Source organism: Polyodon spathula, chromosome 4 (genome assembly GCF_017654505.1).
Source record: "Polyodon spathula isolate WHYD16114869_AA chromosome 4, ASM1765450v1, whole genome shotgun sequence".
NCBI classification, from domain to species: domain Eukaryota; kingdom Metazoa; phylum Chordata; class Actinopteri; order Acipenseriformes; family Polyodontidae; genus Polyodon; species Polyodon spathula.
Genome location: NC_054537.1, coordinates 27,006,168 through 27,024,077, shown reverse-complemented (window position 1 = coordinate 27,024,077; position 17,910 = coordinate 27,006,168). Strand labels below are relative to the sequence as shown.

Genomic DNA, 17,910 nt, shown 5'->3' with positions numbered 1-17,910 from the left:
GTCCTTGAGGCAACAGTTTTTGAGTTCCTGCAAGCGAATCCTGAAGTGTCGATTTTCCAGCAGGACAATACAAGACCATAGAGTGCTAGGATTACAATTGCACGACTTCAAGAAAACAATGTTGAGGTCTTGCCGTGGCCAGCTTTTTCACCTGACCTGAGTCCAATATATCATCTGTATGAACAAATAGCCAGTGCCATCCACAGGAGACAACTGCGACCAGCCAACCTTCGCCAGCTGGCTGCAGTTGAACAGGAACAGTGGCGGAACATCCCACAGCAGTCTATCCACAGGCTGATCAGGTCTATGCGTCAACGCTACCAGGACTGTGTTAATGCGATCTGTAAACCGTGGATTCGAGTACCTGCAAATTGCGTGTGTCTCCTTCCTTCATTTTCCATCGTACGCTACTGAAATAGGCTTATGTGCATTGTAAATCATTTCTGTAATAAATAACGCTGTCTCCTAATTATGGACCCCGACAACCACATTATAACGAGGTAGCACTGTAAATAGAAAGGATTGATATTATTGCTATTAACATTATACTTATATTTTTCTTTAATATCATCAAATATTACAAGTTGTCTTTTTTTCACATTTCACCAACTGCCTAAACAATTGAAGTCCTTCTTGATCTTTGCATGACTCAAAGTTAATACAGTGTACAAGCAAAACTGAAAACTGCAGGCAGCAGCAAATACCTCTAGATTCTGCTAATAGGCCATCACTTATAGCATACAATTGCCAAACTATGCATGTTCTTAATTAAGTTAACCTGACTGAATGAGTGATACGCCTTGTAAATTAGTAGGGATTAATAACTATTACATTAAAGACCCTGACTTAGTGTTTATTAGAAATTTCAGCAATTTGTAAATTAAAGTTTTGTTAATTCACAACAAGGAAAACATACTCCACTTCATTCATTACAATGAAAAATAATAAGCTATACCTAAATGCCACGAAAGCTATAACACAAAATTAGAAGGACCCAGGCAGGGTATCAAAACAACAATAAAAATTATATTCTTTATAAAACCATTGGTCTGAACCATACTGCATGCTTAAATTCTGTTTGGCATGACACAAAAAACACTGCAAGTATTAGAGACAAGTTTACTGACTTGGAGCTTTCTCTGAGGGAGTCATAAGGGACTAACACACTTAACTTTTCCACTATTTTACTCTCCCCTGCCTGAATGGTGACTCTCCTCCAACTGTCACTTTTGTTAAGGTTATTCTGTCCCGCAGCGCAGCAGATGTGCATGTGAGCTGCCAACTGTCAAGATCAGTTTTGTTAGAACAAAGCAAGTGAAACAGGGAAACACCTGAGGTTATACTGCAGCACACCACCAGAATGGCCAAGGACCCTCAAATTACTTTTTGGAATGTAAAACATTCCTTTAAACCAGAAACTGTATCTAGCAAAATGTAAGTGCAGTCAATCACCCCAGGATGTTGAAATACACCTGGCATAATTATTCTCTCATTATTTATTAAACAAATGATATACAATATTGAAATAAAAATGTTTAAGTACTGTAACAGCACAAAAATAATTCACTTTGGTTTGTAGTACTGTGCTGGTATATTGAAAACATATTAAGTTTGTCCAAATGAACTCAAAATAATGTAAACCAAATCTGATTTTGTGGGGACACTGACACTCCCAACAGGTGAGTGGATTTATAAACTGGTTTTGGTGGCCAAAAACAAGAATTCTGACACTTATGAATTTGAATACTATTATTTAATAGTACTATTATTTATTTCTTAGCAGACACTCTTAGCCAGGGCAACTTAAAATTGTTACAAAATATCACAGTACAAAGTATCACATTATAGAATATCACACTACAGAGTATATTACAGGTAACAGAAGTTATAAAGTACAATATCATCTATTTTGTTCCCCCATCAGGCTAAAATATGCTAAACTATTACTGTAGATCTGCAAAGGGGGAAATTGATATCAGGTGGAACCACAATCCCTGCCAGTAGCAGGATCTAAATGCATACATTCTGTCTGAAGGTCACAAGCAATAGTGTGTATTTCTTCATGTAGGCCTCAGTGTAAGCTCAGGTCTGTTACACTGAGGTAATTTGTCACTCTGTATATCGATCCTTTATAGAGCCATTCAAACTCATAAAAAAAAGGAGTGAAAGGTACCACCTCAAGTTCCTGTGTTCAGCAATCCAAACTGTAACCTTCATATAGCAACTCCTTTTCCCCCCAGAGTGCAGCTGATGAATAAGACACAATAGTCCCCTACACCAAAGATGCACGACCAAAGCATATCCAGAAAACTAGTTTAACTTCACATTTATAGCGGGCAACACATTACTAAAGAATTATCCGAGTTCAACCCACTGCTGCAATACACACAGGCATGGAGTTAGTTTAAAAACTGCTAATTAAAATGATCCATGAGCGTGAATGTTTTTTTTTTTTTTTTTTTTTGTAAAAAATATAGCGTTGATTACATGGTGCTTTATGCATGGTTAATTAATGGAAAGGTACATTTTGCTTCACTATATGTGCATTATTGAGAGGGAGTTATTTTATTTTGTATTTTAGTCAGATGTGTGTTGTTATGTGTCGCACAGCGCCCCCCTCCCCTGCTTGTAACACTCTTTGGTTATAACTGAAATAAATTTGTATCCGATAAATGTTGGTAAAACCACTCGCTATTTTTTATTATTATTATTTTCTTACCAAAAATAATCGTTTAGAAATCCTCTCTAGTTTGTGTAGTTTTTATACTTGCTTTCTGTCCCGTCTCAGTTCTGCTCTGAATGGCTGGGGGCCGCTGTCAATCATCTCAGTGGTCTGCTAGTACTGTAGTTTCACTGTCACTGTCACTTTCACTTTCACCCTGTTGGCTGAAGCAGCGCTAGAATGCTTTCATTCGTTTAAATGACTGTCAATCATCAAGACCTGCACCGACTGTGCACTTTCATTTGCCAGCTCAAGAGATTGTCATTCGAAGCGCCTACTTTGAAATTAGAGGGTTAAGGTGTAGGTAAGCTTTTGCTATAGGTATACGGTGACAGTTACTAGTTTGATTTGAAAATGGTATGCAAGAGGAAAAGCAGGCGGCTGAAGTCTCCAATGCAGGATGAAGCGGGCCCGTCTGCCTTACCTTCCAGTGACTCTGAGTCCAGCTGTGCTGAAGCAGGAGGGGGAGCTCACTCTGAATAGTAAGTGCAAGTTAGTTCTGTTCAACTATCTAATGTTTTGTTCTGTGCTTATTTTTACTTGTAAATGAATGCTATAAAAGTCTGTGTATGCTGCTATTCTACGGTTTATTTGAGAACATTTTAAAATTTGTTCAGGATCTTTACAAGGTACTGTACAGTTCCTCTGTGACGAAACGTTATTTCAATTAGAATGTTGGTAACCTTGTTGAAGATGATAAAGGGGTTTCTCTAAATGAGACTTTTCTCAATGGCATAAAAAGTCTGTGTTTTTTTTAAAGCATAAAGGTGGATTTCACCCATTCTCTGCTTGAATTGAAAAATAAAGATCCAAAAAAACAGTACATTTTTTTCTAAAATAAACGTTGATATTAATCGTCGATTTGGCAAAAACAAAATCAAATAGTAGCAAGCCTAGCTATAATGCTCATATTATGTGTCCCTCAAGACTCGTGTTATAGCGAGGGAGCACTGTGATGATAGATAGATAGATAGATAGATAGATAGATAGATAGATAGATAGATAGATAGATACACACAGTCAACCTTGGTTAATTCGACACCCCACAGGGATGCCATTCAGTGTTAACTTATCCAAGGTGTTGAGTTAACCACGGGTGCACATGAGCCATGGCATTAACATGCATAGAAGTAACAGAACTCCCACGTTTACAGTATTTACAAGTTTATTTTTTGTTAAATGTCCTTATGAAAACGGTTGAAAGAACTGCAGTGAATGAATCACTCACAGTATACAATACTGTACAAACTCGGTAAAACTCGTACAGTTCGACTGAAATAAAAATTAATAAAATAACTACAGGGTTATTTTACTATGCACAAACTGTTGACTGTACTTTTAGGTATTGGTGTGTTCACTGCATAAATGGCAAAGTTAACACACGTACATGTTTGGAGAAGGCTGTGTGGTCCAGTGGCTACAGAAAAAGGCTTGTAACCAGGAAGTCCCTGGTTCAAATCTCAAGTTACACCCCCCCCCCCCCAATCAAAAACAAAAATGCAAATGAATCTGGTGGTGAGAACTGACTCACACAACACTGCTAATTTAAATTAGTTGACAGCACAGTCTCAAGACATGAAGATGAATAAAAACTGATGATTTTCTAAATGAACACTTTAAAAGGATTACAATGTGCTTCAGATATAAAAAAAACAATTAATTTAATGAACCGTTTAAACTGCCTCATTTCACTTTGGGACACTGGCAAATGGACTGCATCATGATCCCCTGTCTAATGACTCCCATCAAACCTTACGAGGTCCATTTTGCCAAAAAACACAAACTAGCTGAAACTTGTAAATTGAAAAACTAGTCTTCTTGTATACACTGTACAAATAAACATTTTTTTTATTTTTGTTTTGTTCTATAATTTCTACGATTTATTTAAATTTTATAAACAACCTAATACAAAAGCCGTGTGATTTTATAATGGAGGTCAGTTTGCGTTCACTGTACTGAGAGCAGTGTAACAGTATTATTATCATTAATTTCTTAGCAGACAGTAAAGTATGATGGCAAATCTTTAGAAAGCACTTTGAGTTTATTGGGTTTAACACCACTATAGATATCTGGAAAGATGACCTGAGAACATCTTAGTATTTCAAGGAACCATTTAACAGAACCACATACAGTATATCAATTTCTGCACTGCTAATATGCAATGCCAAAAAACTGCTCAGTCAACAAAACGACATGTTGTACATTTCCAATGTGCCATTACAGTATGTATTGTTGAAGGGTTTTAGTCATTTTACAAATATGCTGGTGGTCTTGTCCACTTCAAGTCAATTTACAGAAATACAAAATGGTATATTTAGCACATCTGAATACCTAGAAAACAAGAAAAAAACAGACATCAATAAAACAAGGTCAATCCATATCTTACAAAATAGAAAAGTACTGAGGGTGTAATTAACCACAGACCCCAGAAGTTAAATACAGTAACCACTATCCAGTAATATGCAGAAGTGAAAGACATGGTTCTAAGACCACAACGCTTTGCAACTTTGTAAAAAGCATACACATGCCCAGGGTCACTGTTGACACCCTTAATTATGCAGAGAGCCAGAGAAATAACTGCAGAAGCCTCAGCCATCCAAATGATTGCAGAAACCAAGACCTTAGTCTCTTTATACCCACTTTTTATTTGTTTTGTCTGTGTAAGTGGGATTATTCCTTTTATCTGTTTAAATGGGATTTCAAACTCTGAGGAACTCATGACAACATTCCTACAATATGAGAGACAACCTTTTTAAGTGTTTGAACTAAGCATAACATAAGAACAAAAAACAAACCAAATTAACAATCAATTGAACCTTGTTATCAAACAAGTATCAATTAAGACAAAAATGGTTTAACATAAACAACTAAAAGTGTTGAATTGGTAAGAAAATAATCCATAGTTTCTCGTGCCTAACGGCACTGGAAACTGAATTACTTTTACTGATTTCAAGGCTTATGGTTGTTCATCACTTACGCAAACTATGGTAAACACACCCGTACCAGCTGATACATGCTAAACATTACAGCATTCTGAAGGTGATCATAACACTTTCAAACATGCCAGTGGTGCACTGCTGATTGACACAACAACCGTCCATTACTTTTTAAAACACAATTGGGTCTATTCAATTGATCTAAATGGTGACAGATGTAAAAAGCACTGTTTTCAGGTAAGCATTTTACTACAGCAAACCCCACTTCATAATAAAAGCTCATCACAGGTACGCAGACACCATATTCACCCTCTTGCCCCCAAGCAGCACTAATGTTAACTTTGGCGAGGTAGTTCAAGATTTCATTCTAATAATTTACAGCTTTGTGGACCAGTAACAAAAACACTATTTTTATTTGATAGTTTTCTTTTTGCAATATGTACATTTAAGCAAATTCATTTTGCTGCAAATGTACCCTACTTTTCAAGCTACAGGTTATCAGTAAGAGTCTGTAGACTGTGGCAAATACAGCTGAGCCTCAGAGGATTTAAAGTACAATATTCATGTGATGCTTCTGCAACATCAATCAAAGGATGTGTTTGATGAAAACCACTTGTCCAAATACCAATAAGTTATGTATTTCTGCACTGATGCTATTAAAAGTATTCAGTATTTCTCAACTGAAGTACATTGAAAATACTATTGTTCACAGTTCCTGCAGACTTATGTAACATTTGTGAAACTTTCTCAAAAACAATGAATCACTCTGTTCATTTACATTACATATTTATTTTCAATCCAGCCCAGCAATTGTTCTTTAAGAAAGGGAACCAATGAAGTATAAATAATGCCCCTCAAAGCTCTTGTGTAAATGTTCACTTTGTAAAGATGGCATCCTCAAGAATCAATTAGATTTGGGCATTCAATAATAGACAAAACACACAGTCAAATCAGCAACGTGTAGATAACTTCTTTCCAAAAATCTTGGATTGACTTATAAATCACTCCTAAATCTACTGTTTATATAACACTATTTCCTGCAAAGAGCGACTATGGCATTAATCTGCTTGCCACTATGCCAGTATTTAATGTTAGCATCTCAGATTTCCTCATTGGCACAGATGAATTTACAATATTTACATTGTTTTTTTTTATATTATACTGCTTTTTATTTCAACGAGATTGTAAACATAACTGAATCTCATATACTTTGACAAGAACTATCACCCACAGAGCTGATATTTCCAAACACCAGAAAGGAACCCTCTAAAAATGATGTTAACACAGTTCTTTTTACCTTATGGGATATATCATCTTGGAATTAGAAAAGCCTTTAGGAAATACAAAACATGTGCTATAATTACAAATGACCCACAGGTGTATTTACATAAAAGTAAGATTTTACATCCCCACAGCAAAAGAAAGAAAAAAAGCAAGAAATAATTTGCTGAAAAAGTCGGTTTTATATGGTTTGAACTATAGTGATATAGTATTTTTTAAATTAACTAGCAGAAAATAGAGAATGTCCAATCAAGGAGTTCACACTAGTCAATTTTATATCATATATATAATATATATATAATTATATATATATATCTTATTATATTATATATATATATATATATATATATATATATATATATATATATATATATATATATATAATATATATATATATATATATGCTGCTGGAGCAAATACAACACTGTTATTCCTTTAATAAGTTGAGGTTTTTGATTTCTTAAAATAATTGGTGCAGACAACTTGGCCACAATTCAATCTATACTCTCTAATTGTATTTTGAAGAGCTAATTTATAGCTCCAGAAAAGAGAACAAAACAAATTAGATGCAAAAAAAGCTATTTGACAATTTAATATGGAAAGTTATTGAGGCATAATTTATGACTAACAGTGTAGTTTAATAAGCAAAAATGTTTTACCATTTGTACATTTGATACCACACACATTCCCCTTATCAACATCGACCGCAGTGTTTTTGTTGGTGTTAACTATGACCATTCTTGAATGCCATTTTTTTTAATACATTTTTATCGTTCTGAATTTTTTAATCAATAATCAATTTTTGCCTTTCCGATGATTCACACGTTTTCAGTGATGAAAGCGTTGTTTCATGAGACCCATAAAGTAGAATGCAGGCTGCAGTATAGCATTAAAATATCTGCAAGGAGTGGTCGATACATTTTCTTCACTGATAGCTATTAAAAAATCAAATAGGCTAAAACGTTTACTATAGTAAAGACATCTCTTACTGTACATAGGAAAATGTGAGACCTATGAAGTGACAGCATTTCATATTAGGTAAGGTTTACTTAACTGTTTGTCCTTTAATCCTTATCCTATGCCTTCAGAAAACCTTATTTACGAAATTAGAATGGCTGAAATGCATTTTCCACTATGTAAACTGTTACTATTCTAGAAACTAAATGGTGAACCCGGTAAGCAAACCATCGTCACAGCTCAATGAAAATTGAAAAAAAGAAAAACGTAAATATGAGTGACACACAAATGAAACCTCATCAGTGGGCATTAGTCTAAGGGTCTCAAAATCCTTATGTTGCATACTGATAGCACTGTAAATTCAGAATTGAAACAAAATGTGATTTTTTTTTTTTTTTTTTATGTGTGAAGGCACTGTAAATTATAAACAGTGAAAACATGAATTTCATACTTTGTTAGGAAAACATCAACTACATAAGTTCTTATTTTTCATTTTGATGTAAAACTTGTATTTCTGGCAGGAGAATCCCCCCACTAATCAACACATCATATCCAAGCAGCATAAAAACTCTATGTAGCTTACATTCATGTCGCTTCTTTTTTGTTTGGCCTCTCAGTCACGCATGGCGAGGCCAAACAGGGAGACGTCCATCTTTAGAGCCTGGAGGAAGGGCTACCCTGAGCCATGGATTCCCTAAGGTTTCTTCCTACCAGTGAGTAGGGGTCTTTACCTGAGTACTGAGCGGTTCGTATTTACTTTCTGCAATGTGGCAGGCCGGAGAGGTCGGGTTCTCCCTCAGTGTATTTCGTGCTCTGGGGGGCAGGCCTGTGTTTCAGCTGCTTACTTTTCATTCATCTTTTTCCTATTTTGTGGGGGAAATGGCACTGTGCCACTGCAGTTGTTGCGTTAACCTTTCATCATTTTCATTTTTCCAGTCATTGTTTGGTGCCTTTAACTTTTGGGGGAGGTGGTGGGGGTGGCCCTGTGAGCCACTTGCTATTCATGGCACTAGACTACATGATGTCTTTGTATTTTCGCTAGTCGGATAACATTGTGGATAGCTGTCAGCACCCACAGACAAGGGTTCAGCCCAGATTCATTATCATAATTAATTTGTCTGTTAAATTGCAATTTAAATCATCCGCATTGTGGATTCTCTGTACTGAAATATACATGTAGTTATGGAAGTACATGGAATAAATGTTATAATACATGAATTTTTCTTTGATGAATTTATATCTCTATACAATTTTTATATTATTCCTTTAAAATCTGGAAAATCATTCAATAACTTGCTTTACATGCATCCATATCTTTAACTATTAATTCTGCGGACAGTAACAGCTGCACAGTAAAGTCCCCAACGTCAGTTTACTTGTGAAAAGTTGCTTCACTGATTTTTTTTTTTTTAGATGTTGAGCAAAAGGGACCTGTCAGTGGTTCTAACAGGATAAAAAAAAAATAATAATTACATTCAGCTTTGTACAGTGCAGGTTAACTGTTTGTCAGCTAATCACACTGTTCAGTTTATGGGATAGTACTCAGTTAGAACGTTGTTTCTGGGGGCCGGACCACAATAAAAAAACACAAATTTATGAATACAGTTTCAGTAAGTAAATAAGTAAGTGAGGGACTAAACCAAAGATATAAACATGACAAAGTTCTGGGCTTTGATTGACAACCATAATCACAACTGACCGAATCGTTGATACCTGGTGGTGCCAGAAATAGGAGATTCATCTTATATCGGTTACTATTTTATTGTCTGGTAGACATTCCAGATGATGCAAGTTTTTGAGTCGTTTACAACAACATCTTCTAGTGTGCAGTTAGCTTTAAACTACAAGTGCACTGTACAAGAGGTGGACAAAGCCTTTCTATTGTTGCTGTTGGACAACAACCATAACCATGTGGGTAATCCTTTTCTTTTTACCCAGTCTGATAGAAACTATACAGAGAAGCAGCATTATATATTATTAAAGTTAACCTGCCTCAGGGCCAGTGCATTTCAGTGTCCTAGTTTCTTTTTCCAGTCATGGATTTCAACCCCAAGAGGTGCCTTTGCTTAAAACAAGCAGTGCCAAGTAAGCAACCACCACCATAATGCAGGAGCTGTCAGGATTAATTCCCATCTACATGTGGCTTTAGACTGACTTTAAAAGGGCTGTTGGCAATTCGACTGAAACACCCAGGCAGAACAGAGGCAAGCCATACATTAACTGTATGGAGAACCCTTACATTTCTGAAAAAGGATGCTTTGCTCTTGGAAAGGGGATTGCAAGTGTTTTACAGTTCCCAAAAGTTTACTGTCCTCCAAAAATATAAGTAATACATATTGTATATTGTTATGCTTTAAGGCTTTGCCTGTGCAATGTGCATTTTACTTATATATTTATTTAATCTGAATCCCAGTTAATTTGATCTAAACTACAATCAAGAAGAGTCCCTTGAGAAGTACTCTTGCTAAGTGCACTAGTTTTACTGAGTTTTTTACTGAGCAATGTCCTATGGCCTTTTGCAGTTAAATCTGCACTGAAATAATGAATCTCTCACACTGCTTTCTGGTTGATTCACTCTGTGTTACCTTATCCAGATTTCAAGTAATGCCAAGCACGCTTTATATCTGTGCTTGTAAATTATTCAGGAGACCTATCTGTGAGGTAAACCTTTTTTTTCTGATAGCTACAAGTTCCCATGTTTTTTGGGCAACATATCAACAATAAACTGAGGACCTTTTACAAACAAAAAAGAAGACTGCATAACTAAGGGGTAGTAAACGTGACTTTGGTGTGATTTAGTAGTTCACTCATTATTCATTGCATTTATGCATAACAAAATCTGTATTTGAGTTTTGCTTTAGGTGTCAAATGTTGCCCTGAGCAAAGGATGACTGAAAAGAAAAAAAATCTGTGGTCAGTTTCATGTTCTGAATTTGGGTTCTGCTGTATCTTATCAAGTGTACTGAGACCTTGTTGCTATGTTCAACACCTATGATGCTTAAAATGTAGCTAATTAATAATGTGCGTGTTACACATTATATGAAATTTAGTATATATAGATATCTTATTATATATATATATATATATATATAATTATAGTATATAAATATAATATATATACATTATATATATATATAATCGGTTATATAGAGCCAATATAAATCAGCCAATGTACTACCATAAAAAATGGTCTAATCCAGCCCCTCTAGAAACCGACATTCTGTATAATTCGGCATGATTTTTGGATCTTGACCAAATCCCTATTGAAATGAAAGGTGTGATACCCTATACAGCATAGAACCTGTCTATTCTGGAATCTAGCATGATTTTTAAGTCTCTCCTGCCTGAAATCAGTGTAAATCTGACTGTGTAATCTGGTAACGGGTCATGTGGTTTTTCTTTTCTAAGGTTAAACCAGGTTTGTGTGGCCAGGTGTTGACTGATTTATTGATTTGTGTTCCCCGTTGAGGCACTGGGATAGTGGTAGTCTGAGTGCAGTTTTGAAGTTTTCTGTTTTGAATTTGTGTTTGTTTAAACCTTTTGTTTGTAAAGAATAAAAGAGCGTGAAAATGCTGAATCGTAGTCTGATGACTCTGGGTTGCTGTTTCTGCCATTGACCAGCCTTGACCTTGGGACTGCTACGCTACAACATGTTTGAATGGGCTACACTTAATCCCTTCATTGTTACTTGTGCCAGTCACATGAAAACACAGAGATCTTGGATTTAGTTCAATACCACAATAAACTTAAGAATATTTTACAAAACAATAAATATTGTATATCTGGAGTTATATTTAGGGGGACACTTCTAATTTTACTTGCTAAAGTGATTTGTCATCATAATTTCACGAACTACTTAAAATGCCCAAGTATTTGTTTTGAGGATGACTTCCAAATGTGGGTTAACATTTAAATAACATTAAAGGGTAAATAAGGACCTTTTTATTGTGTTACATGTTCCCATGTGTTGCTGTTTAAACAACTGTTTAAGTAAGTTGTGTGTGGTTTTATTTGTTTTTGGGGTTTTTTTGGTTTTTTTTTTTTTTTTTTTTTTTTTTACATTTTGACTACTTTTTTTAGACTTTTTTAAATTTCATTCCACTGCCTCCAAGATGGCTTCACATGTACCTCTCAAACTACATTTCCCATCATCCTCCTGCTCACTGGTGAATCCACATGTGAGAAGGAGGATGATAGGAAGTGTAGTTTGAATGGTCCATATGAAGCCATCTTGGAGGCAGTGGAATGCAATTTAAACATTTAAAAAGTGGTAAAAATGTTAATTAATTAATTAAACAATATACATGCCTTACTTTAACAGTTGTAGCAACACATGGGAACATGTAACACAATAAAATAAAAAGGTCATTATATACCCTTTAATTAATGCCTACTTTTTTTATCCACAGTAGCAGAGGCAAATGGCCACATGTCTTCAGATCACTCTAATTATACAAATCATTGGATAAATATACTTATTTCACCTCCACTTTTATAGGTACAAAGTGTGACCTGGTCAAAAAACAACCTTCAATAATAAAACAGCAAAACTATAACATAACAACAAAAATAGAACATAACAAACACAACCTTCAAAACAATTACTTTTGGCACACAGAGTTCAACGTTCTTTTTCTCAATTTTTGATGCTATCAAACAGTCACCATACTACACCGTTTTCTTATAAAGCAATTTGGAGAGTCAGTTTACTAGTAGCAAAATTAAGTACATTTTAAAAGTTCCAAAAAACTGTAGTTGTAAATTAAATGCTGTTTGAGAAAATACAAAAGATAGACATGACAAGGCTTACCTGTTCTTTAACAGAAGCCAGGATTGCGGAAGCTGTCTCAGTCTCCGATCCATCCCCATTGGAGGCATTAAGTACAGGGCTTAGCATGGTGGTCTTTTCAGAGGAAGAAGGCTGGTCTGGAACTGGCATAGCTGCTACACAGAAAATAAAGATCTGTTATAATGGTATGTAAGAATTTATAATTAAAAAACACAGAAGGGTACATTTATGGTTCCAGACCTTGAGTTAGCCTGTTTACCTGCCCATGGTAGCATTATTCAATTATTAAAGTGTCTACAGCAGCAACACATTGTGCTGCCTCATCACAAATGTTTATTATACATTGAAAGAAAAAGAAAAGTGAAATGCTGTTCTGTTTTGTTTCTTACTGTCTCAATATACAGCAACATGTGGTTGATATAATACTAATTCAAACATGTCTTTGTTAGTCTTTTTTTCTACCAGAAGTAACATTACTGTAACAAAGAATAAATGAATGAGTTCATTAATAACCTTTACGTAAAATGGCTGTTCTTCTGCCTTTGCAGTGCTACAGTTTGGCATGGCCAGGCTTCTGGTTTGAAACAGGGCACAAGATGACCACACCTCACAACCAGAGCTGTCTTGAAAATGAAACTCTGGTCTTTTTATTTAATTTATACAAAATAGTTGGCTGTAGGAAGTTGCATACAGACGTTTACCATTTGACGTGTTAACCAGTTAGCCAAGAGGTGAGTCAGATTATAAGTCTGGACTGTTAGGTGAGCACAGTTTGTTTAATCAACCTTTGTAAATAGAAACACAATATGTCCTGTGTCACAACATTGTGTATTCAGTCACTTTGCCATCTCATATGATAGGCCTCCGATTTCCGGTGTTTTCCTCTGATTTTTACAATCTCCTTTGAAGAATTCAATTCATACCTGTTAAACCATTTGTTTTCTCAATCACAACTGAGAAATGCATTAATAGTAAAATGGATTTAATTTACGGTCTTTTAAATCGCCAGTCATACTTTTTCATTTAAAAGCAGACGAGACTCTTTATGTAAATACAGTTACACATGACGATTGTAATAAAGTGTCCAGCATGAAATACTTTATTTTTCATTATAGTTTTAATAAAGATTAGTCAGTTATTAATATGTTTCAATCTTGTCTGTACGTCCTGCTTGTAAATGAAAAATGGCTTGACTGATTTAAAAGCCAATTTAGTTCTTTCACAAAAAAAAGTTAATTAAATGAACTTTACTATTAACACATTTCTCAGTTGACTTCTTAAAGGAGAGTATACGAGTCAGAGTAAAATCGAAAATCAGAAGTCCTACATATGCTATATAGACACAATCATTGGAACAAGTTTAATCAATAGCCATTTTAGTTTACTGTACAGTCTGTTAATGGTTCAATACCCATAGAGATTCCAATATACACAATTATTTTTAATGATTTGTGATAAACATCCTATAAATACTATTTAAAAAGAAAAATAATAATTCTTAAATGAAAAGTTATGGTCGATCCATATTGGGGATGCTTTATTAGTGAATACTATCATTATTTTTTATTGCTTTATTGTTTATCTAACAAATTAGTTAAATCAATACATTTATCCAAGTTCACCAGCAGATCTTTTTTGTTAGTAATCAAATACTGTGCAATCCATCATTCACTAAATTTATTCTGTTTCGCAAATGTATCATAACTATCAGCTCCTTGGTTACAAGAAGTTATTGAAAACATCAGGTCTAAGCACATTTGTGCCAGAAGCTACAAGATACATCACCTGCCTAATCAATAACCATCAAGTACAACAGCTTACAAGTGTACGTGAAGCATGACTGTAAATGCTTGACAACCACTGTTTCTAATAATACACTATATATATATATATATATATATATATATATATATATATATATATATATATATATATATATATATATATATATATATATACTTTGTAATTTAATTCAGCTGTTGCAGTATTATTATATCACACTGGTATATCAAACTATGACTTGGCTTACATAAAGTTTAGAAACTGCAAATTCTCCCTCCATTGCCAGGAGACTATGATGTAGCAGGTACATACCGCTCACTTGGCAATTCTTATTCTATACTGCTGTAAACACACTGTTGATACATGTCACGGCGTCACAAAGACGGCTGTAGTGGGTGACGTCAGACCAGAAACCAGCAACCAGGAAATAAACAACAGAGAGGTGGAGCTTTGGGGAAGCTGAGCGCTTGCTTGCACTCAGCATTTAATGAATGAACAGAAAGTAAATAAAAAAGTTGTAATAAAAACAGCACACGGCACGTGAGGCCAAAATAAACAGACAAACAAAACGCACTATACAGACAAACACGGTGAGCTGATATTTGAACTACTATTATTATTATTACCTCCGTCTCCAATCCCGTTCTCCACTCACCGAGTCACTTTCATCGCTGTCACTAGCAGTTCATTACACTCAAGCTCCTCCTAATCTTCCTCAGCTTCAATGGCAATGACAGAGACCTATCGTTTGTTTACAATATTTGCCACAAGACCCGCCATGTATTTGAGATAGGCGATTATTAGAAGTTTTACTGTAAATAAATTAGGGATTTTTTTTTTCTTCTAAACACTGCTGTATGCTCAGTTCACGATCTCTCCTGTAACAACGATGGTGCTCTGATTGAAATGAGTAGCATATTGTGGTAAGAGAGAACAGCATTGTTTAAAGAAGAAACATACACTGCAATCCTTAGAAGTGAATTTGTTTTTCTCCTGGTGAATTTCACAGCTTTTTCCATGTTATTTTTACAACTCAGTGCGCTACTATTGCTGGTAGTGTCATGTGAGCTGTGCACTGGATGCAAATAAATCCTGTCCGAATGCGGGGCGTATCAGCTTTAACCTCTCGTCTCAATGTCGTACCCGTCACTCAACAGTGAATGCACACACCCACACAGCAATAGCCTGTCACAGTGCTGTATTTTGTTGAACTAGAAATTTAGATACATCTGTCAAATTCATAAATTGAAAAAGAAAAGTTGTTTAAAAACAAGTGTTCAGAAATGAGTTGCATTGTATTGTATTGTATTGTAGCAGTTTCAGGGGTTGTGTTGTTGATGGACGGTATATTCCTGCAAGGTTTCTTTCTTTTGTGACTGCCAGGACCACGGACAGCAATGCAAAGGCTTCCACAGAATCAGGAGCACAGAAAAGCTCAGTGGAAATTTCCAGACTGCAGCAGAACAGCCACACCTGTTTCCAGGTGTAATCAAGGCAAATCTGCAGACAGATGATAGTCTGCTCTACTGAACTGCACCCTGGGCTTTCTTTTCTGTTCTTTTGATCCTGGCAGGTAAAGGAATAGGATGGTGTTGGAGAGAGAACACTTTGGAGAAGAGTTTTGAAGAAAGAAAAAAGAATGAAAGAAAGAAAAGGAAAATGACACCAAACATTAAACACCTGATGATGAACTAGGACTGGACTGGAGAGCCCAGAATGGCACTTTGGACAATACTTCTGGATGAAAACTACCCACGGTAATGAACCCTGGCCTGAACTGACGAAGAGACTAACAAAATAAACAGGTTTTAAACTTTACTTGTTCTTGTTTTGTGTGTAGTAAAGAACTAATAAAGAACTCACCCCAGGCAACATTACAGTATGCCGAAATAGTCAGTAAGCATGGTCTAAGCATACAGATGAAGTACTGTCCAAAAAGTATACACTACTGTACTAGGATATTAAACAAGTAATGTATTTAATATTTTGAAAGCACAGATCATAGGGCTGTGTTGATACTCGTATTTTGTGAGTAACTGACTTCAAGTAGTATTCGTTGGGAGGTATTCAATAAATCAAAACACACCTGTTTATTAATGTGCTGATTTCAAAACAAGACAAAAGATTCCCTTCCGACACCTTTGAATTGAGTCCTGATCAATTGGAATTAACTTCCACATGGATTTTTTAAAAAGCAGATTGGAAGCGAATTTTCCTCTCATCCAAGGCACTGATATTTTTACTGTCATACTGCTACAGCGAGGCCGTAAACCGACAAAAAAAACAAGTTTCAAAACTAGCAAATGAAACTGATTTGTCAAGCAAACACGACCTTTCGTTAAAACTCGATCTACTGTGGAAACTGAAATTTTCATTTCTTTGTCAAATCTACTCAGAGATAATACCATGCCCAATCAGGACAAATAATCGCTTATAAAATATAAATGTTTTAGTTAGTTTGATCATGTACAATAAATAGCACTGTTGGATTGTTATCATTGATATTTAATAATTGTGTAAACAAGCGAAACCAAATGACCGCATTGTTCTGTGTTTCATAATTCACATGTTTTATTCCATTTAATTAATACCTAACATCACCACACTTCATAACAGTAATTACTCTGGAAATACACATTTCTGCTCACCGCTAATAAATAGAATACTGTATTCCTTTAAGACTCTTTGACAAACGTTTGACAACTGAACAAAAAGTGTGCATGCTTAAACTACATTGTTTATATATATATATTTTATATATATATTGTAATATATATATATATATATATATATATATATATATATATATATATATATATATATTTTCCTTTATAAACCACACCATATTCAGTGTTGTTCTTTAACAATAATTTTACAGTTCAAGAGGGGGGCGGGGCCTACCGAGCACAAGGGTAGAGTCAAGCAACAATGAAATCCAATGGGAAATCAGTGAATAATGATGGAAGTAGAGGTTCTCAGAAGCCTGCCATTGTGATTGACTGATTTCCCCCTTGGATTCAATAACATCTTGACTCTATTTAACAGGAAAATTCTGGTGGTGCAAGTTGCCTCTTTCCCACACGGAATCTCAATTTGCTGCCTGAGAGGAGAAACTGAACGTAGCAACTGATGAGGATGGAAATGGCAAAAAAAAAACAAAAAAAAAAAACAATTAAAGAACCTCTGAGACACAATCAAATAGTGCTTAACTTATGACAGGAAATAATAAAAAGTAAACAACTTGTAGAAAGAAATGTTTCAGTTAAAATGTTCATTTTTTGTGTTGTCAACTGTCTGAGTTAGAGATGCTGGGGTCGTAAATTCCAGTGTTAATCAACAAAATACAACAACAAACACAAATGGCACTTCAAACATAGCATTTATAGCATACAATCTTACATACAAAAGAAGATGTCAACATAACAAAATACATTTCAAACTAG

At 35.1% G+C, this 17,910-nt stretch overlaps 1 protein-coding gene across 4 annotated transcripts in view; it reads right to left on the bottom strand.

Annotated features, from left to right (window-relative positions):
• Positions 1-17,910, bottom strand: part of LOC121314365 (catenin delta-2-like) — a 300,617-nt gene that overhangs the window by 253,704 nt on the left and 29,003 nt on the right. For 3 of the 4 annotated variants that reach the window (XM_041247536.1, XM_041247532.1, XM_041247535.1), the window contains exon 2: positions 12,707-12,840. In XM_041247536.1, coding sequence (XP_041103470.1) covers positions 12,707-12,835 — 129 coding nt within the window. In that variant the 5' untranslated portion in view covers positions 12,836-12,840. The remainder of the gene's footprint in view (positions 1-12,706; positions 12,841-17,910) is intronic. The other variant, XM_041247533.1, reaches the window with a different exon arrangement.